Here is a 22,222-nt window from a genome sequence, read left to right as displayed (position 1 = left end):
TTGGAATATTCCAGTATACTAATTAGAAATTGTCTTTCAGTTGCCAAAAGTAGAGAATAGAGATGAGCGAGTATACTCACTAAGGCACATTACTCGAGCGAGTAGTGCCTTAGCCGAGTATCTCCCCGCTCGTCTCTAAAGATTCGGAGGCCGGCGCGGGTGACAGGTGAGTTGCGGCGGGGAGCGAAGGGGAGAGAGGGAGAGAGAGATCTCCCCTCCGTTCCTCCCCGCTCTCCGCCGCCGCTCCATGTCCTGCGCCGGCCCTGAATCTTTAGAGACGAGCTGGGAGATACTCGGCTAAGGCACTACTCGCTCGAGTAATGTGCCTTAGCGAGTATACTCGCTCATCTCTACTAGAGAACAATATAACGTCCCAGGCTTTTGATCACAACTCTAAATCATTCTAGCCCTCTACCCAAACCATGGTAAGGTTGAGCAGTGTTAATGTAATTGGAGGTTGGCACCATGTCTTGGATATTTACAGAGAGGTACCTTGAAATTCCAAAGCCCCAATGCAGAATGATTTGGTTTTGTTTTCACTATTGCAATTCTTGCCCATTAATAGTACGGGCGAGAAAAAAAAGGACTTGCGGACAGGACCTGTCTTCCCGCTGCTTTTTTCAAACTCCTGAGCTATGGGGCGGATTTTCAAAAGTCCGAGAACAGGGAACCCACCCCATCATTCATGTGCAACTACGCTCCACAACGGTGAGCGTAGTTGTACATACGGCCTTGTGAAACCACCCTAATTGCAAGAAGACACAGATTATGTGAGTTGGATACAGCATACCTACAAATGCCCCAATCATGGTCAAACAACAGTTCTTGCAAGAGTTCAACCAGTTTGTCTATTTAGTTGTACAATGACTAATGATGGGGATGCCAAACATCATTTCCAGTGTCATATCGGGAAAGTGTGGGCGACTTTCCATCATCTACGCCCTATTTAGGCTACTGCCCAACTCCCATTACAAACAAAGCTATGACTTCTGAACACTATCGTGATCCCAATTGTTCTATATGCATCTGAAAGCCACCACACATATCAGCGGATGCCTTGATGTTTTCCAACAATGAGGTCTTCGTCGCCTGCTCAGGGCCACTTACCTTGACAAATGAAGGAATTTACCATCACTCTAGTATAAGGCCACTCCTCTCTTGAGTCATCGAATGCCGATTCAGCTTCGCTGGACACATTCTATGTCTTTTTGAGACAAGATTGGCAAGAATCGCTATAATAATAATAATAATAATAATAATCTTTATTTGTATAGCGCCAACTTATTCCGCAGCGCTTATCTCATGGAATCCAAAAAATAGGAAGCATCGATGGGAAAGGCAGAAGACCACCTGACGACGTACATTTAAAGAGGACCTGTGCACGGTTGACCTTTCATTGGATGATGCCATCAACGATGACATTCTTTTGTTGCTCATTACGCCCAAAGGTCTGGGAGAACCTAAGCCTAATGCCCACGGACGGATTTATGCCGCGTTCCCTGCAGCGTAAATCCGCAATGCAATAACGCAGCTATTAGGTTCTATTGAACCTAATGGCTCAGTCCTCACATGTGGGATTCTGCCGCGGAATTACGCCGCGGGAAAAAAAATCGCGGCATGTTCTATTTTACCACATTTTTCCATGGAGGGAGGTCTCCATTAATATTGTATTAATGGAGACCACAGAAAAACGCGGTAAAAAGTGCGTTTTTCCGTGGGCAGGAGGCCTAAGTAAGTAAAGTCTTATATGACAGACTCAGGGGCCCATCATGCACCAGGGCCTGGGTGCAACTGCTACTTCTGCACCCCCTATAGCTATACCCGTGGGTCTAACTCTGCACTCAGGGCTAAGCACTGCATGGTCCAGTGATCTATACTTTTAGCATCATTTTTGAGGCACCACGAGATCCATACTAACAGTAGGGCTTCTTATTCCACAATACTTGGTAAATGTTGCTCCAGGTTACACCCATAGTGAAATCTTCATTCATTCTTGAAGCCGCGGTACTCATTGAGTTCTACACGTCCATTAGCCAGTGTGGGCTAGCGGGCTGATCGTTACATGTGCCATGTGTTAGGTTTATTACATGTGCGCTATGATGTGATACAACCACTCACTGTCCCCAACAGGACACATCTGGATGGACAATGTGCACTGTACCGGGAGGGAGAGAAGCCTTGCTGACTGCAGCCACAATGGATGGGGAGTGACGGACTGTAAGCACACTGAGGATGTGGGAGTACAATGCAGCGACCGTAGGATTCCTGGATTCAAGTATGACAATGCCTTGGTGGAGAGGCTGGAGGTAAGGAATAATTTAAACTTTTTTTTATGATGGGAGTTGGAATTTGCACATAGTTCTTACTTTGTTGGGTACATATGCTAGAAGCAGACCCTACAGTGCAGAAAGGGGTTGTAACTTAGGTTGTCCCCTCCTCTGTCAATATGGGTAGGGTAACCTATGTTGGACTTCCCTTCTCTATAAGTATAAAGCAAGAGGCAAGTTGACCTATAAGGCTCACACTATGCTTTTTTAGGTTGCTAAAAGGGTCTGAGAGTCTCCCTGTCCCAGGCGGTGGGATATGATGACATGAACCATCATCAGGATGCAATGCCCTCTTATTCTATTTGACTTACACGACATCTGGCGTCCCCGGAGGTCCAGCTGGACTGAAGGGACTGGTCGCACTCATCGGAAGACAAGGCTGGCCAGAGCTGCTGATGACATTAATCACTTAGTCATGTCACGTTTTCCATTAATCACCCCCATGATGTAGCTCCCACACCCACTGCATATCTCATACACCAGTCTTCATACACCGTCCCTTCTACAGATGCCAGATGGGGAAAATAGTTATATCTGCCATCTAGTTCATCTGGCAGATACAGTTATTATACTTCTCTTCTCTATCAGCCTGCATACACTGTTATTAGAGCTCTCATATACCAGACACTGTACACAGTCATTGAGGCTGTTGGATACAAGACTATATACACACATCCTATATCTTGCAGATACCACCCTGTAAACACAATTATATCTACTCAATATACCCCTCCCATATAGCGGCTTATAACCTAGTTATTACACCTCTTTTCTAAACTGCCCAACATACACAGTCAATATAGTTCTTGCATATACTTTATGTACATCCATATATCACACTATTACTGTATATAGTATATATCCGGGTGTCCGTGTGATGTATCCGCTTATGCGCAGTGTGACTCTATTTTTTTTGGTAATTGCCCTCCCTGAAACAGAATCGCAATGTATTGCGTATGGACAGCGTTTGCATATGCGCCCATAGAAAGGTATAGGGCTCACGCTGCGTAATATGCAGAGAAATAGAGCCTGCTGCGATCTAACTGTCGTGCGTATCGACACGCAGTGTTTACACGCTAATGTGAACGGGTCAATGAAAGTCTATTTACTGCGTGTCACGAAACTGTGCATCGCGGTCATAATACCTTCTGAAATTACGAGCGAGCGCGATATTGCTCCATGAAACTCGGCCCAGTTTCGCATTCGCCAACCTGCAATTTCCCTACAAAATCTACACGTTTTTATTTAAAAACACCTCCCATCACTTCAGTTGAAGGAGGATTACCAAGTGTTTCCCATTGTTATCAATGGGAAGCCTTGCATCGCACGCCATGTGATGGTCTTCCAGTTCCATTGAAGATAATGGGTGATGCCTTGCGAGGGAACACCCAAAGATGGGACATGCCACATGCCACTCCGCCAACGCAGGGAAAAAAATGCTCATGAATATGACCTACTTCAAAAGAATGGTTTCATATTCATACGAGATTCGTATGTCTTGCAACACACGACTCTCGCACGATTTTCTTGGCCGTATGAAAATTACATTACACAGACGACTGCAACGCAAAGCGTTTTTGATTAAAATTGCATCGCTTCTATGAATTGGCGCTCCACACACTCATCGCACAAAACTCACACGGAAAGATGGCTCGTGTGAATAAGCCCTTAGGCCAGATTCACAGTCTGAATTGCGCTTGTAGTCCTATGATGTTCTGTTGGATAATATACGGCCCCATATTTGTCCATGTGGCAAGACACACCTCAGTGTTTCTACATGGACACACGGACTGCGGGAGAGAAAACTCGTGGCACGCACTATTCTGATGCAATTTACGGATGAGACTCGCCCATTCAAATCAGCGGTAAGACAAAAAAAAGTAGCAAACGCTGAGATGCCAACCACGTGTTTGCGGAATTGAAAAACCAATTGCATACAGAAAAAAAAGAAAAAGGACGCACGGATCGTATGCGAATGGCATATAGAACTGCACAGGGGTAGAAAAACGTAATTTTTTTGGCGGATGCGACACGGATGAAATTTTTTTTGTTACACTAGAAGGATGTCATTCCAGTAATAATGTTATTTAGGGGATTGCTATTTAGGTGGATCTTCAGCCACTGCAGACATCTCCCTATTTATATCCCTAATGACTTTCACCATGATGTGAGGGCTTTGCTTTAGGTGTGCCCCTACCATCCCTGTTTACTCTCTGCCCAGGCTGGCATTGGTGCCCGGAGTGCTCGGTCTGGGTGTCGTGTGAAGCGTCTGGGTTACAAGTTCAGCGTCTCTTCTGCATGAAGAAGCTGTGTTTGCTGAGAGTGTGGTCACATCTAATAGAGGGCCAGCCGGGGTATATATATCCGTCCATCTATGTGTTCACAGCCCAACACTGGAGGAGTGTGTGACCGTATATTTAGTATCTCGCTCCACATTTTTCCGTCATTTCTCATCAGACATGTTTGCAGTGCAGATAAGCCCTGTTTACCCGTCTCTAGTTTATTTTCCATGTAAACCCATCTGGTTTGGTTTCTGTGTCTATCTGTAGAAAGTTCATCTTACCCTATATGGAAGAGCAGGAAGCGCAGGGATTGTCACCGCTGCCTTTCAGTACTGATCCTCTGATTCTCGTCTCTACTGGGGCTATAAGCCTTCGACAAATGTCTGGTTGGTCTTCACGATGTTGCGCAGGATTCTTTTCATGATGGCGGTAGTTAGACTGGCTCCTCGTGACTTGTGGATGGATCTTCCAGATGTGTAGTTTAAAGTTCCGGCACCTCAGCGTTGCTATATGTACCGTAGAGGCGGCAACGTAGCAGCTATGGAGCCTTTTAAGAGTGAGAACGGGTGTTAGTAGCCCCATTTCCCTTACTTATAGGCTAGGTGTACACTAGCCGTACTTCACGTTGCACCCGAGAGACTTGGATGCAACTTGCATTGGACAGTATGCTCTCAATTCTCGGATTTTTCTCCAGTATCGGGCCATTTTGTCCATGTTTCATACTGTGGTGGCATTATGTTTATTAGGCCACATCTACTTTTTATATACCCCTCATCGTGGTGCAAAAACTTTTTACAGCCCCACTACCTAACGAGCAAACAAGAGAGCATTAGGTTATTAGCTAAATGGCCACTTTATTATGGACCCCCATTTAGTAACGTGTTGAACCTCCATTGGCCTTCAGAAGCAATTCATTATGGCATCTATCTAGAGATGAGTGAGTATACTCGCTAAGGCACATTACTCGAGCGAGTAGTGCCTTAGCTGAGTATCTCCCCGCTCGGCTCTAAAGATTCGGGGGGCCGGCTGGGGAGAGCAGGGAGAAACGGAGGGGAGATCTCTCTCTCCCCCTCTCCCCCCCATTCCCCCACGATCCCCGCCGCAACTCACCTGTCACCCGCGCCGGCCCCCGAATCTTTAGAGACGCGAGGGGAGATACTTGGCTAAGGCACTACTCACTCGAGTAATGTGCCTTAGCGAGTATACTCGCTCTTCTGTACATCAATCCACAGGTATCGGAGGACTCAGGTGTCTTAAGACAACACCCAATTACTCCACCTCCACCAGCCTAAACTGTTGACACCTGACAGGAAGGGTTCATCGATTCATGCTGCTTGTGCCAAATTCTGCCGTCTCATCAGCATGGCGCAACAGGAATCTGGATTCATCTGCCAACAAAATGCTTTTCTACTGCTGTCATATGATTTTTCTGCACTTTTGCCCACCAGAATCTTGGCTTTCTGTTGCTCTTACACAGCAGTGGCGCTGGAACTGCTCACCAGCTGTTATAGCCCATCCGTGCTAGGGAATGAAACATTGTGTGTTCGGATGTGTTAGTTGGATCACCAGTGTTACATTTGGGAGCATCTTACTTGACTGTGTCTTGCCTTTTCATCAGAACGATTCTTTACATCCTCCTCTGACCCCTTTCAGCAATGAGTTGTTTATGTTCACATGATCACCTTTTGCTGGATGATATACCTCGATCACCCCATTCTCTGTATACTCTCCGCACATGCAGAAATCCCACAAGGTTGGCAGTGTATGCAATCCTGGCTCCGGCTAGTCTATCACTGATGACCCGGCCTTGTTTGAAGTCGCTGAGATCGCTGGATTTTCTCATCTAATATGGATTGACACTGAAACTGATCCATGGAAAACTTGTCACATAATTTTATGCTGCACTCCGGGGTCACGGGGATAATATATAGGGAGCGCCAATCACGAAAGGGCCGGGGGCTCTAATATATACACACATACATATATAGGTATTTGGACATTCACCTGGAAATGTGTTAAGTTGTAAAGAGTTCTTTTCCTAATGTAAAGTGACATCTATTAAGGCTCCTGTGGGGTTAATCACACATCTGGCAGACCCCCCATAGTATAGAGCCTCCCCCTGCATTCTGCTGTGGTCACGTAGAGTGCAACATGGGCTGTGACTCACTGGGTGTGTGGGATGAGCCATAAGAGAGCACTGTTATCCCTTACACTTGGCTAGACTGCTGAGCTAACACTCTGCAATGACAATTATAAACTACTACACTTCATTGATTTCAATGAATCCCCAGCCTGCAATTACAAGCGCTGACCACTACACAGGGGTCGGAGCAGCGGCTTTCTGCTCCAACACCAATGTATCCTGGCACTGACAGTGGGCGCTGCCTGGAAGACCCCTTTAATTCAGCTACATTAGGGGTCTACTGCAGCATCTCAATGGGATTCAAGCCATTCCAAAACCTTACTTTTGCGCCAGCCATTCAAAGGTGGGATTTCTTGTGTGCTTTGGATCATTGTCCTACTATATAGCCCAAGTCTGCTTAAACTTTAGTTCAGAACTAACTGGTTGAGATTCTCCTTCATGAGTCTCTTTCTATTAATTGACTATAAAAAGGTAAAGTCCCCTGGTGCAAGGATGGAAGGCTGAGTCAACCTTGAGCCGACTACCTGACCCAAGCGGGGATTGAACCCACAACCTTCAGGTCATGAGCAAGAATAAATAGATGTATAATAACTTTTTCTCGCCCAGCTGTAAGCTTGGTAATATGGTAGTTGAGGGTATGTGTGAAAAGTCTGCACCTTGGTTCTATGTAAACCAGTAGACCGGCCCCGTGGATATTTTTGGTAAGATTAGAGCTGCAGATATTTTGCGTTTTTGTTACCAACCATCTATACTCCGCCCACATGAGAGGATAATGGACCGGTTCGCTTCATATTTGTGTTCTGTGTCTGAAATATTTCTCTCACGGCAGGATCTACAGATCCAGGTTGAGGAGGTTCGTATACGGCCGATTCTGTCCGCATACCGAAAACGTATACCGGTAACAGAGGGCTACGTAGAAGTCAAGGCAGATGGCGCCTGGAAGCAGGTGTGTGACACCCAGTGGACCAAGAAGAACACCAGAGTAATATGCGGCATGTTCGGCTTCCCCGGAGAGAGGAAGTACAATGAGAAGGTGTACAAGTAAGTGCGCTGGCCTCACGGAGGACGGTTATAAGTACATGTAGACGGAGGGGCGGGTTACTTCTAGCTAGTGGTCTAAAGAAATGGACGCTAGAAGGGCTTCTTCACATGAATGATATTCTCACGCGAGGTTTGTGCCGTGTGCCCAAAACTTGCATGAATATGAAATCCAGTCTTCTGAAGGGATTTCAACACAGGAGTGATGCTGCAAAGAAAAAAGATCGTAGCACGTTCTATCTTTGTCCGTCCCGCGGAACGCCTCGTCCGTTGTTTTCAGTGGGACCTTAAAAGACTGCATGCCGTGTGATGTGGAAGTGAGCGTGATGCGATGTTTCCCATTCAAGTCAACACTTGCGATCCTATTGAGTTTTACACGCGTGACGATTGCAAATTGACAGAAGCGATGCCGTCTTTAATCAAAAATGCTTCTCATCGCCAGGAAAATTACACGTTGGCTCAGCAGCCTTTTAAATCACAGTGGGGCGGTGTCCTGCGCCCATGTGGATATGCCCATTGTTTTCGATGGGAGACCTGGCATCACCTCGCACGTGGCGCGAATCTGCCACCAGCCCCATTGAAGAGCAAGACAGGACATGCCGTGATTTGTTTCCTGCATCACATCCGGTGCCATGCAGGAAACCATCGCTCATGTGTATGACCCCATTCAAGATGCACAAATCTGGTGTGATTTTCTCACCCGGCCTCAGTTCAGACGCACAGGGGCGCACGCAGTGCGCAGAGAATAGAACTCATAGTTTTCAATGAGTTCATCTTCACTTTTGCGCTCACATTATGCCTGTGAAAAAAACAAACGCCCCATGCTCTATTTTGGTGTTTGCGCACCAAAGGAGTTTATGAGCTGTGCAAACGCGCACCCAGTACCTCCATAATTGCACAATACACTGCCCAATTTCGCAGAGAAATTAAAACATCAGGGACTAATTAAACTGCACAGCCTTTTAAATCACGGCGTGGGTGGGTCGCCGGCAGCGCAAAAAATACAGTAAAATGTGCAAGTATGTATGCGGTTTTGTGCTTACGCCCTTAGGGTGGCTTAAGCGCCTGACAGCCATGCCAACGATTATCGCTCACACAAGAGAGATGGTCAGTCATTGAATGGAGGTGGAGCGCACCAGAGATCTCTTCCAGCCCTCCACCTCCATTCAGAGTAAACAGGCAGTCATTCCAAGATGAACGACTGCCTGTTTAAATGGGTCAATAGTCACCTGGATTTTAGGTCAGCTGAAACCCAAGCAACTGTGACTAATGAGGATTCTCGCTCACTTGCCCCGTTGGGTCCCATTTTACCGACCTTGGAAGGATGGAAGGCTGAGTCACCCTTGAGCCGGCTACCTGAACCATGGAGGGATTATATATAGAGATGAGCGAGCGTACTCGGAAAAGCACTACTCGCTCGAGTAATTTGCTTTATCCGAGTATCGCTGTGCTCGTCCCTGAAGATTCGGGTGCCGCTGCGGCTGACAGGTAAGTCGCAGTGGGGAGCAGGGGAGAGCGGGCGGGAGAGAGGGAGAGAAAGATCTTACCTCCGTTCCTCCCCGCTCTCCCCTGCAGCTCCCCGCTCCGTGCCGGCACCCGAATCTTCAGGGACGAGCACAGCGATACTCGGATAAAGCAAATTACTCGAGCGAGTAGTGCTTTTCCGAGTACACTCGCTCATCCCTAATTATATATATATATATAAGACTCTAAAAACAAGACTGACCAATCAGATTCTATCCTTTTATCCAAAAGCAATAATCTATGGACGTCTATAGCTGTGAAATGTTAGACGCTATTTCCTAGTCTTCCCCTAATTAAACTGCATCTTTCTCCAGACTGTTCGCCACTCGTAGGAAACACAAGTATTGGCAGTTCTCAGCTAACTGCACCGGGAACGAGGTGCACATCTCCACCTGTGTGGGAGCAGCGCTCAGCCGTAATACTACCACTAATGAAACTTGCTCAGGTGGAGCGCCCGCTGTTGTCAGCTGTATTCCTGGAAGAGCCTTCGCCCCCAGTCCGACCAGCGGCTTCCGCAAAGCCTTTCGTCAAGAGGTATGACTGAAGTTAGGTTGCGCACACTTATGAGCTTGAGTGACCCTGAATTAAATAGATTGCATCCCTGGACCACCATGTACCAAGCAAGAAATGTAACTCCACCAGAAACTCTTAATATCACCCATTGTTGTGGCCACCATTGATGACAGGCATGATTTCTAATGTAGCATTAGAATTGGGATTGACATTTTATTATGGGTATGCTTTGTATGTCTTACTTTCGTTTCATCTCAACCCTACCTTATAGCAACCACTGGTACGTCTGCGGGGTGGAGCCAATATCGGAGAAGGACGTGTCGAGGTCCTGAAGAATAACGAGTGGGGAACAATCTGTGACGATCGGTGGAACCTGCTGACTGCCAGTGTGGTCTGCAGAGAACTTGGGTTTGGAAGTGCCAAGGAGGCCTTGGTGGGAGCACAGTTGGGGCAAGGTAATATAAGAACGTAAGCTGTGATATACTGTAAGTCCTACTGCAGTGGTCCCCAACCGCAGGCTGTTATGGCATATCGGCGGTTGTAGCAGGAGAGCCTCACGTTGGAGATCATTGTCCTACTGTATAATGCAAGGATGGCAAGAGATACACCGGATGTTGTTCATCTCTTCTCAGGAATGGGCCACATCCATATGAGTGAGCTCGAGTGCAACGGGTTTGAAAAGTCAATCATAGACTGCAAATTTAATACCCACTCAGTAAGCTGCAACCACGAGGAGGACGCTGCCGTGAGGTGTAACGTACCAGCCATGGGATTTCAAAACCAGGTGAGATAATGGTGCAATATATGAATTTGTACCATTACTAGGTAAACAATACTGCATCATGGGTGGAAGTCCCTACCTGGAGATGCCACAGCTATTGCTGCATTGGTTTTCCTGTATAAGCACAAACTTGATACATCCACCTGTTACACTGAATGATCACTGCATTAGGAACAGCTGGCATGTGACATCTTGTGATCAGTGAGGCGGTAGCGCGTGCATTGCATCACAATCTGCTCTCCGATAAAATGCTGCCCGCTCCTCAGTGCAGCAGAAGGCAACATTTTACAGTCATAGGTAAACGCGTTGACTTGAGTGACTTTGACTGCGGGCAGATTGTTGGCGCCCAGAGAGGAGGTGCCAGTATTTCTGAAATAGTTGCACTTGTTGGCTGTTCCCAAACTGTGATATCAAGAGTATTTGAACAGAAGACAACACAGTGACAAGCTACATGTAATTAATCCTAGAAGCGAGTGTCGGGTGGCACATCTGGTATCTCAGCAATGATGTGTCACAGTGGACCCACTGACAGCAGAGAAGTTAGACAAATTTACACAATGACCATGCCATGCACCTTGTGTTGACTAGAGCTCCATTGGCATAGACCAACAAGGGTGCCTCTGCATCCTGACAGGAAAAATGTCAGTGGACCTTGAACAGATCTTCTGGAGTGATGAGTCCCGTTTCCCGCTAAATCATACAAATATCCCATGGATGTACCATTGGAGCTCAACAGGCTGATGGCGGTGTCATGGTCTGAGGAGCATTTTCCTGCCATGGTCTAGGACCATTGGTCATCATACCACAATCCTTGAATGGGAATGACAATGAATTCTCCACACTGCCTTGGTCCTAAACTCACTGGACTGTAACTCCATTGAACATGTTTGAAATATGTTGGAAAGGGCTTATCTGCAAAATGTGACGGAGCTGCTGCAGCAGGCATGGGTCGAATGAGTGGAGTATGGAAGATTTTTGCCATCTTTCCCCAACGTCTGAAAACCAAGATGACTCTAAAAAGGGGGACCAACACGTTATTGAGCAGGTGTTCCTAATGCAGTGATAATTCAGTATAGATTTAGATCTAGAATACCCTAGAAGGCTGCTCTGGCACAGCTATGCACATTTGTTGAGATCGTGCAATGAGGTCGTTCTCAGAACATTGCATCAATGATGAAAGTTCCAAAAAAAAAAAAATCAAATCATGGTATTTGTATAGCGCCAACTTATTCCGCAGCGCTTTCAGGTAATTATTATTTATTACCCCCCACCAAGCTGGGTTCTCATTTTACCGACCTCGGAAGGATGGAAGGCTGAGTCAACCTTGAGCCGGCTACCTGATACATGCGGGGATCGAACTTGCAACCTTCAGGTCGTAGGCGAGAGCTTACACACTGCACCACACGAGGCTCTGTTGGTTCCTAGTTTACATATGGTGCCCCATTCTGACCATCTGGTTTACAGTATAACCATACAGCATTCACCGACCAGAACGTGATTGAACATGTACTATACCAACACTGTAGCTCTAGTCCACTCCAGTGCAAGTCCACAGCAAAGTTTGGTCATTCTTTCTTTCCCCAAGATGTTAGTAAATCTAGGTTTATATGGACGATGAAAACTTCTGCCATGAATATATTCTCAATTAATCCAATATTTGTGTTCCTTCACAGGTCCGTCTCAATGGCGGCCGTAACCCCTATGAGGGACGAGTTGAGGTGCTGATGGAGCAGAATGGCACACTGAAGTGGGGCACTGTGTGTAGTGACAGATGGGGCACAGTGGAGGCCATGGTTGTGTGTAGGCAGCTAGGACTGGGTTTCGCCAGCCATGCTTTCCAGGTAAGCACTGAATGCTACATGAACTTCACATAAGCCTTCACAGGCGGATGCCATTGCTGCTTTTCATTTTCTGATCTATTTTGACTCCTCCGGGTAATGTCACACCCATTTCTTATGTAACGGTGTTAACTTTGTGGGATTATTACAGCTAATTATGTTACAGAAATTCATGTTTCACGCACTGTCACCTCTGTGCTGACTTCATGCCTTAATGATATTGTTGGCTTCTGAGGAATTTTATGGCTGCTTGTCACCACTCATACCATCACCTAAATTGTTATGTTTGCCAGCTAATATGTCAGTTTCCATCTATTCCTCCATCTCCCATGACTACTTACAATGGTTAGACTAGTAACATTGGTGCTTAGTGACTTAGTAGCTCTATACCCATTACTATTGGCCAATCCTGGTAATACAATAATTTAGCAACCATCCTTGGGAGTCTTTTTCACTGGTCTAGATTGCAAGTATTACAGTAGCAGTGGCATAGCAATAGGGGTCGCTAGGGTTGCAATTGCAACCAGGCCCCTAAACCAGTAGAGCCAAAAGGCCCCCCTAACCATAGACACAGAGTGCCACTCGTTATCAGCGCTCTGTACCCAAACTCCAGGCACTTCATTCAATAGTACTATGCCTGGTCTTGTCTTACACTGCATCCCATCACTTGCGCAGCCAACTCTTCCCCGTTTTTGGCACTTTACTGAACTCTGCTAACAGAAGACGGGGCAGGAGTCAGCTATGAAAGCTGCTGTTGATGTGACAGGAAGCGGTGTAAGACCAGGTAAAGTGCCATTGAATGAAGTTCCTGGAGTTTGGAGCAGTAATGCGGTCATGGCAGTGAAGAGCAAATAAGCAATATAAAGGACCCAGGGGAGCACGTATCCCTATTTAAGGACCACAGAGGGGCACATATGCTATTTAGGGGCATAAAGTGGACTTTATTACTTTGTGGAAGGGTCAAAAAGGGAGTGTATTACTGTGGGACACAAAGGGGGTATTACTTGGAGTTGGCATTTTAGGGGAATTACTACTTTGTGGGGCAAAAAGGGGGCACTAGTACTGTGTAGGGGGCATTGCGAGGGCATCAATAGTATCAGCAGAATAGGGAAAGAGTATAGAGGTGACGTCTTCATGGCGGTCTAGATCCTGATAGAGAAGCAAATCAAAAGTGATGAAAGCCAATCAGAGGAGAAGTCACCTGTGAGCACTGGAGGTAACTGCACTGTAATCACTATCACTGTGTAGAGCTGGCATCTGACTATTATATAATGATTGCATTATATAGAGGTTTGCCTAAGCCATTGTAAGCCCATGAGCCTTTAGCTACGCCCAGTTTATTAACATACTTTGTGGTCCACAAGCACAATGATATCCCAGTTTTCCTAGTGGTTTCGTAAACAGTATTGCTGCTGCGACTGCTGGCGCCGCTGAAGAAGGTGGTGGCGCCAAGAGATGGTGGTTTCTTAAACATTTTTAGAAGCACATGCTGCATTCTTCTGTCTCTCCAGGAAACATGGTACTGGCAGGGGGATGTCAAGGCTGACGACGTCATCATGAGTGGTGTAAAATGTTCAGGCACAGAGATGTCTCTGGCACACTGCAGACATGATGGCAACAACCTCAACTGTCCCAAAGGTGGAGGTCGTTTTGCTGCTGGAGTGGCTTGTGCTGAGAGTAGGTATTTAGCGACTCTACAGCATTTATAAATCATTACATAGTGCGAAGTGAACAATCTGCCACTGACTAATATTCTTTTTCATAGCTGCTTCAGATCTGGTCTTAAATGCCCAACTGGTTGAGCAGACCACCTATCTGGAAGACAGACCCATGTTTATGCTTCAGTGTGCACATGAAGAACGCTGCCTCTCCTCCTCAGCCGACCGCGCCAGTTACACCACAGGATATCGCCGGCTTCTGCGTTTTAGCTCCCAGATACACAACAATGGACAAGCTGATTTTAGACCCAAAAGTGGACGCCATGCATGGGTATGGCACGAGTGCCATCGGTAAGTGACGGACCCGGGTTAAGTGGTAAAAAGACACTCTGCTGTACATGGGGAATAACTTTTACTTTTCCCCAAAACCTATATAGAAATAAGTTATCCAAAGTACAAGAGGCATGGATAAACCACAGCACTATGGAATATGGTTCCTGATTGTATTCAGGGTAGTGGATGGGGTTGCCTTCTGACCTGAGTCAGTGCAGGTGTTTATAGACCCTGAATGCTATGATTATGCTTTGGACCGCCTTTGATCTTCAGCCATTCTTCATGGCATAGATTCCACTAGGTGATGAAATCAGTCTGGAGGTATATCGGCCCCTGCGGACAAGAAGCATCTTGTATTTGCTGCAAATTTGATAAAGGGTACTGACGTGCTGGACAGTTGACAGGAAAGGTTCATCAATTCATGCCGCTTGTGCCAAATTTTGACCTTTCATCAGCATGGCGTAACAGAAATCTGGATTCCTCTGACAGGTGATGTTTATCCACTGCTCAGTGATCCAATGTTTGCTTCCTCCCACCCCCCTCCTCACACACACCCCTACCGCAAATTGAGTCTTTCCTTTCATTTCCTGATATAGCCCATATGTACTATGGAATGACTAGTTGTGCATTCAGACAGATCAGTTGAACCACCAGCATTGTATTCCGCTTGATGGGCCTGTTCATTATGATTCTTGACCTCCTCTTCTGACTCCTTTCATCAACAAGTTCTTTACATTTTTGCTGGATGTTTTTCCTTAATTACACCATTCACTGTATACTCTCCAGAGTATTCCCCAAAAAGACCCCAGAAGGTGGGTAGTGGGCCCGGCGAATCTAGCACCAATGACTTGGCCTCCTTCATACTATGGACCACTTGATTTCCCATTCGGGTGTGGATTGAAAATTAAACTGATCCACAGAAAGCTTGTTCACTTGATTTTCTGCTGCACTGGGAGGTCATAGGTTTAGTTTCCATACAAGGGAGCCACAATCATGAAAGGTCCAGGGTACTGATAAAGGAGCTATTCATTGTATATGCCCAATGGTATATGACGATGTATGTTTGCAAGTGTTGCCCCTCTTCTTCAAAACGATTCCTGCTGTCCCTTGAACACAATTAGCCACTGTCAGCAGATACACTGAGTAAGGGTCCATTTGCACAGTCTTCACTGTTCTCTGTAAATAGCCAAAAATGGTATTCATATGGAACGCCGAACCGAACCATTGACTTGATTAGTCAAACTGAGACCAACAAGGGCTATGCTATTTTATCCACCAAAATAGATTAAAAAAAGAAACAGAAACCAGGTCAAACAGAGACCAAAGTTTGGTCTCCAGTTGACTAATTGAAGTCCATGTCCAGGGTTCCATCTTTTACCATTCTCATGGTTTCAAAAAGACCGTTGGTATGGAAAGGCTGAGTGGACCTTATGACACATTCAGAACCCAGCCTAAGAAACAAGGCAGTGCTCCTCAGAAGTAGCTGGAATTTCAAATATGACCTTCTTACTTCCCATCCAGACGCTTTAACTGTTTTTTTTAGTTCTAAGTGCAGAAATGTTCCTGTAAACACATTAGACCACTGAGCCAACTTATTACAAAAATAAACCTTATTTCCTTTTTAATATACAAATAGTCCTACCTGGAATGTTTCCGTTCCCTTTCCTGCCCTCATGAACCCGATACTCCTTTTTGCTATTTACCATTGATCTGAATTAGATTAGTTGAGCTAAATGTAGAATTTCCAAGCATATGAAATCCAAAATTAGTCTTAAATATAGAATGGCGGTGTAGCCAGGTCAAGCTGCACTTCAGTACAGCCCACCTCTTAATTACATATGCTATAAAGAGCCTTCCAGACTGGAGTCGAGGAATACAGAATTAGGATAAAGCCCACCTTGTGTTCCTGGTGCTCAGTTCTAGAACAGGGTGGGGCGGCTACATAAGCATTGCTTAGTGTAAGGTAAAGCCATGGCCCAGGTGGTATGAGGCGGGAAGGAGGAATCTGTGTGTTGTGGCTCTGGGCAGTAAAGGTGCAGGACCAATAGTGTGAAAGGAACACGTAGAGTTTATTTGGGGGATGGGTAGAAAGTACTGAACATGCTGTGCTGAAGGGTATAAAAATGCAGGTGTCAATGCTAGGGGGGCTTTAGTAAACACTCCATAAATGAGAGACCTTGACTGAACCCATAATACAGGGATCAGTACATCAAATAGCTGCCAGATATTATATGGTTAAGCTTGTTCTTATCTTGGAGGTAACACAAGTCTACTGCACTCCATGATGTAACTGGGAAAGCTTAAAAAAAAAACTAAAAACTTAAAAGGGCTACCCCAATATATATATATATATATATATATATATATATATATATATATATATATGCGCTAGTATAGTCTTTCACCTCAGATGGTCATGTGACCTCAGTTCTGACCAGTTCAGATTTACTTGGGTTTATGTGTTCAGTTTCTAGTCAGTTTCTCAGTCTGTGTGATGCTATTACATGGATCCTACCACATAAACTGCCTAGAGGGGGCATGAAATCTCCTGTAACAGTTACTGATGATGATCACAGAGCTCCTCTTACATAGATATAATAGAGGAGATCACAGCTCATCCTCCTGACTGTATACTTATGGCCTGTAAGCTAATTTAGAAGAATATGCTATCATGATTAAACTGTCCACCAAGCAGGCAGAAATGGTATAGCCTCTAACTGATGCATCATGGGATTAAAGCAAAAATCTCACAATCAAATGATGCCTGTTAAGCATCAGACAGAAGGCTGCAAAGCTTGGAAGTGGCTGCAATACACAGAGGAGATTTCCAGAGTGTGACAGGCAATCCGGGAGTGCAGGGAAGTAAAAAATGTGTTTTTGCTGAAGTAGCCAAAGAACTTCTAGCTCATTAAAGATCCCAGAGCTTTCATGGTTGGAGCTTCCTGAAGTGCAGCATGAAAGTATGTGACAATTTTTCTGTGGATTAGTTTCAGTATAAATCAACATTAGAATTGGAAAAATTGAGTGAGCTGCACAACTTCCAATGAGGCCTGGTCATCAGTGCTAGACTAGCCAAGGCCAGTAGTTCATACTGTACAATGCCAACCTTGTGGGTTTTTCTCATACAGCAATGTGTAGAATGTGATCGAGGAGAAATTCAGTGAAAGGGGATCCTGTGGATGTAAACCACTCGTCAACGAAAGGAGTCAGAGGAGGAACAGGTGGTGCACAGACAAGCAAACTGGAGCCAAATACAATGCTGATGCTCCAACTAATGTGTCCAAACGCACAACTTGTCATTCCTTAGCATGGATGGGCTATAACAACAGACAACCAGTGCGAGGTCTATTGCTGTGTAAGAAAAACAGAAAGTCTTGACTCCAGTGGGCAAAAGAGTGCAAAAATTAGATCACTTAGCAGTGATAAAATTTCACCTCTTCAGATGAAGCCAGATATCTGTTGCACCATACTGATGAATGGTCAGAATTTGGTGAAAGCAGCATGAATCGATGAACCTTTCAATCGGATGGCAACAGTTCAGGCTGGTGGAGTAATGGCGTGGGGAATGTTTTCTTGGCACACTCTGGGTCCTCCAATAACGGTCGGTGGACACAACAAATTGCGCGGTTCTCAAGGCCAAAGGAGGTCTAAAGTGTTACTAGTTGGGAGCCTTTTTAGAAAGTGGCCAATGTATAGTCGACAACTCATTTTCCAATTTGTGGTCTGGACCTCCCTCCATCACCTCCCGCTATGGATGACACAGTCCATTCCTGCATTACTTGGCTTGCTCATTGATTTTAGTGTGCTATGTACTACCTCCTTTTCCGGTGAGGACTCAACAACTATAGCAGTTGACCATGGCGAGTCCTGGACACATGACCACTGTCTTGCCACCTCATACAGCATTTCTTTTGGGGATAAAAATTAATAGTTGAAGTTAAACAAGTACCAGAAACCTATGCAAGACACTTACTGTATTCTTCAACTATACCTCTCCTCCAAAAAGAAAACTAAAAGTACAGTTATCATAAACATCCTCATCAGGATTCCATAAACCTCAGCTGTGACTCCCCTAAACCCAGAAACATCATTTCTCATCTGTCGAACATCCCATCACTAAGAGGCACTCAGAGGGTCAATGAGGAGTTTCCATATAAACCCCTTATAGACATGTGCTGACCTTCCAGAGTTGCTTGTACTGGTGGCTTTCCTCTTCAGTTCTTCCATATGTAATGTATTAGGCCATGTGGCTATATTTTAGTTTTTTTTGCAGATGAGGGTCTTAGATGTTCTGCGTTTTAATAGATGAGGTAAATTAGAAAATTGAAGTCAGCATTTTGCTTTTCATGTCTCATCTGACTGAATAGGTCTAAATACTTTTTATTGCTTTTCCAACTTTTTGTTCCAGACTTTTATGATCAAAGTCTGGCTACCCTCGAAATTTTAGTCAGATCAGCTTTAGTTACGTTCTTTGAAAAATAATACAATTAACAAATGAAGTTGTCAAAGAAAAATTTATGTAGAAGAAAAGGTGTTCAAAAAAATCTACAGCTACAAGACACAAAGATTTCCTTTGTTAAGGCATAGTCCGCTTTAAGGGGTTATCTAGGCGGCGCCTGCCAAGATACATCGGGGTCAGTGTGGAAGCCAGTGCTTGTAATTGCATGCTGGGGTCCCATTGATTTCAGAGTGCCAGCCACTACATGGGTTGGAGCAGTGTATGCGATGGGCTCTGCCTAGATAACCCCTTTAATAATTCAACTAACAATGGACAAAAAAAATTTAAAGGGAAAAAAAAATAAAAAAAATCACTGAAAAGCGGCCATATACTTACCAATGTATGGATACAAGAGGGCAGGTAGAAGCACCGCATCCCTCAACATGCAGACAGCCAAACTGCCTATGGAGGAGCAAATTGCACAGGTGCAAGGTACTGATGAGCAACCACTCACACAATCTCCTTATATTGAGCAGAGTGGCTGTTTAGTACGATTTTTGCACAAAAAAGGCATATAAAGGGTGTCAGGCCAACTATCAGTGGACATATCAAAAGTAGTCCCAAGTAATCCAGCAAAAAAACAATAAGTTTATTTAAAACTTTGTTGCTTCCCCTTTACATAAAATAACTTCTTGCATTTTGAGCCAACCAGGCTTTAGTCAACTTAGTTGTATAACAGGATGCTCCATCTTATTGGAAAATCACTTCTCCATCGTTATTTTTGAAACTTCAAAATAGAGGAAAAAAGATGTTCAGCCAAAATGTTATGGTACATAGGAGGATTGATAGTAATCACTATGGAGTGGAGACTGCCAATGCCTTTAGCTGAAACGCATCCCAACACCATTACAGAAGTTGGAAATTCCACTGTCCAAGTTAGACAGTCTAACAAGTGAAACACTTTTTCAGAAGTTGGGATCACTCGTTTGTGTACGGTGCCAACAGAGATCGAACCTCGACTCGTCAATCCATATTTTCGAATTCCACTGATGAGGCACCCAGTTTTGGCGCTCCTTACCGTACGCCAGACATTCCTTTTTTTGTTTTTTTTCAGGCTTGTTTTTTTCCTTTGCCTTGTAGAAGCCAAAACCTAGCCTGCGTATGGCTCTACTGCATGTTGTGTTCCCTAAATCCTTGCCAGTATTGGAATTCCACTGCTGTTTACTGATTCTTCTTGTCAATTCTCTGCAATGCTCTTCTATATTGGCAGAAATCTTTGATGTGCGGCCCATTTTCTTCCCAACGGCAGTTGATTCTGTTTTTGTAGTTTTTGAGAAGGTACCTTGAATTGTCGAGAAGGTCTAGCCAATGTTTTGATAATTGCATACTGAGATTTTCCCTGTTTATGCAATTTTATCCAGTAATTGCTTCCTTCACTTGGTCGTGTACTGGTTTGCCAACAGCATTCTTACAAATTTATTGGACAAGTTTTGTGACTGCCACATCAAGTTCTACTGTATACTTCACATGGCTTGAACAGGAAGCCAAAGTGCAAAGTTATTAAAATTTAATTAGTTTCATAAACCAATCCACAAACAATAGTTGGACTATTATGATAGTTCCCGATGGCTGGATGGACTATTATGCAACTTGTGAAACTTTTCTGTAAATCATATTGTTTGAATTCTGGAACTTGTTTAGCTTAAGAAAATATAAAGTCTAAATAACTAACAAACACAAAAAATTGATAGCAATTTTACAAAAACGAGGCAGTATAGAGCAGCGGTTTTAGTGCATTGCATTCCTCTAAAACAGAAATTCGCACTTCTATTGTTGAATCTCCCAATCCAGAGCAAGTTGCTACATGGTCTTCAACCCCAATCCTCGTTGTAATTTCTACACATTCCATTAAGCGTTCATGATACAGTAATCTTCATTGTACTGATAGTCAAATTATGGATTCTTTCCTTTCAGCCACTTTCACAGTATGGAGGTTTTCACTCATTATGACCTACTGAGCTTAAATGGAACAAAGGTTGCAGAAGGACACAAGGCCAGCTTCTGCTTGGAGGACTCAGAATGTGAAACAGGTATGGAAACCATCATCCAACTCATCATCATCATCTCTCTTTGGGGTCATTTTTATAGCCATTTCTAAAACCAATTTTTATTTAAAAAAAAACAAAAAAAAACGAAGATCTAAGCTAAGAGGGGAAGTATAACTTTTCTGAAAAGGAAAAAAAAAGTCTTCCTACTTCTAGGATGGTTTCCTTTGTCTGGAGGGAACAAACCTTAGATATAGCTCTAAGTCACTGCTCTCAGAGCTGCAGTTCCAGTCTAGCCTGATGAAGGATCAATAGAAGACCTGAAAGCTCGCATTAACATTATGTATTTCTGTTAGCCATTAAAAGGTATCATATCTACAAGATTCCTTGGGTCTCTCACTGAGAAGAATCACACTTTGCTCTCAGAGCTCACATGTTCATCTCTTTCCTCTTGTCTCTTCAGAATCACAGAAGCAATACGTATGCGCTAACTTCGGAGAACAAGGCATCAGCATTGGTTGTTGGGATGTCTACAGACATGATATTGACTGTCAGTGGATAGATATTACAGACGTGGCTCCTGGAGATTACTTCTTTCAGGTGAGATCTACAATACAATTCAGCCAGATCCTTCCTGTATGTAGTCACCATTAATAGACCTACACTATATACAGGTCTTCATTTTTCATGGTCAAGTTCTGACTTGTTTCTCTTGCACTACTTAAAAGGGGTCTAGGAGATCCATAAATATTTCATTAAGGGAGTTTGGCTAATAGGACCCTCATTGATACCTAAATAACACTGACCGCTTTTTTACATTAGAAAGGTTGCCTCACAAATAACAGAGATCTGAAAATAACGAGCACTGAATCAGCTAGATCTGCATCATCCATAATACGTAATAGAGAAGATCGGTGCAAATTAGGCTACCACTACTGCAAATGCATGCAGGATATTTAATGTCTTGTGTAGCAGTGTCAAGAACCATGGCAGAGTATGCCATAATTACTAGGTTGACCGCCAGTGCTTTATAATACGTAAAAATACACAATGTAGACCACTTTTCTGGCAAATACTTCCTTTACACTAACGTGCCATAAGTCATGGGACAGGAACTAATATCGTGTAGAAACCTCTTCTAACCCAGTGAAGTGCAGCAACTCGATAGGGCATTGATTCCACAAGTGGATGTAAGGCGTCTGGGGCTACGTTGAGCCATACCGTTTGGATAGCCAGCCAAAGCCCCTTGGTCTTTATAGGTGCAGGATATTGGACGAGAATGGACCACATCCACCACATACC

General features: G+C 44.5%; 1 protein-coding gene across 1 annotated transcript in view; it reads left to right on the top strand.

The window, feature by feature from the left end:
- The window catches only part of LOXL2 (lysyl oxidase like 2), a 56,719-nt gene that overhangs the window by 28,253 nt on the left and 6,244 nt on the right, over positions 1-22,222 (top strand). Inside the window, exons 3-12 of the mRNA XM_066593177.1 lie at positions 2,131-2,306; positions 7,582-7,793; positions 9,629-9,848; positions 10,099-10,282; positions 10,460-10,611; positions 12,282-12,449; positions 13,958-14,123; positions 14,212-14,455; positions 20,850-20,965; positions 21,384-21,520. Coding sequence (XP_066449274.1) covers positions 2,131-2,306; positions 7,582-7,793; positions 9,629-9,848; positions 10,099-10,282; positions 10,460-10,611; positions 12,282-12,449; positions 13,958-14,123; positions 14,212-14,455; positions 20,850-20,965; positions 21,384-21,520 — 1,775 coding nt within the window. The remainder of the gene's footprint in view (positions 1-2,130; positions 2,307-7,581; positions 7,794-9,628; positions 9,849-10,098; positions 10,283-10,459; positions 10,612-12,281; positions 12,450-13,957; positions 14,124-14,211; positions 14,456-20,849; positions 20,966-21,383; positions 21,521-22,222) is intronic.

The sequence above is a fragment of the Eleutherodactylus coqui genome, chromosome 2, assembly GCF_035609145.1.
Source record: "Eleutherodactylus coqui strain aEleCoq1 chromosome 2, aEleCoq1.hap1, whole genome shotgun sequence".
Taxonomy (NCBI): Eukaryota; Metazoa; Chordata; class Amphibia; order Anura; family Eleutherodactylidae; genus Eleutherodactylus; species Eleutherodactylus coqui.
Note: the sequence above shows the minus strand (reverse complement) of the source record. Positions and strands in the feature narration are given on the sequence as shown.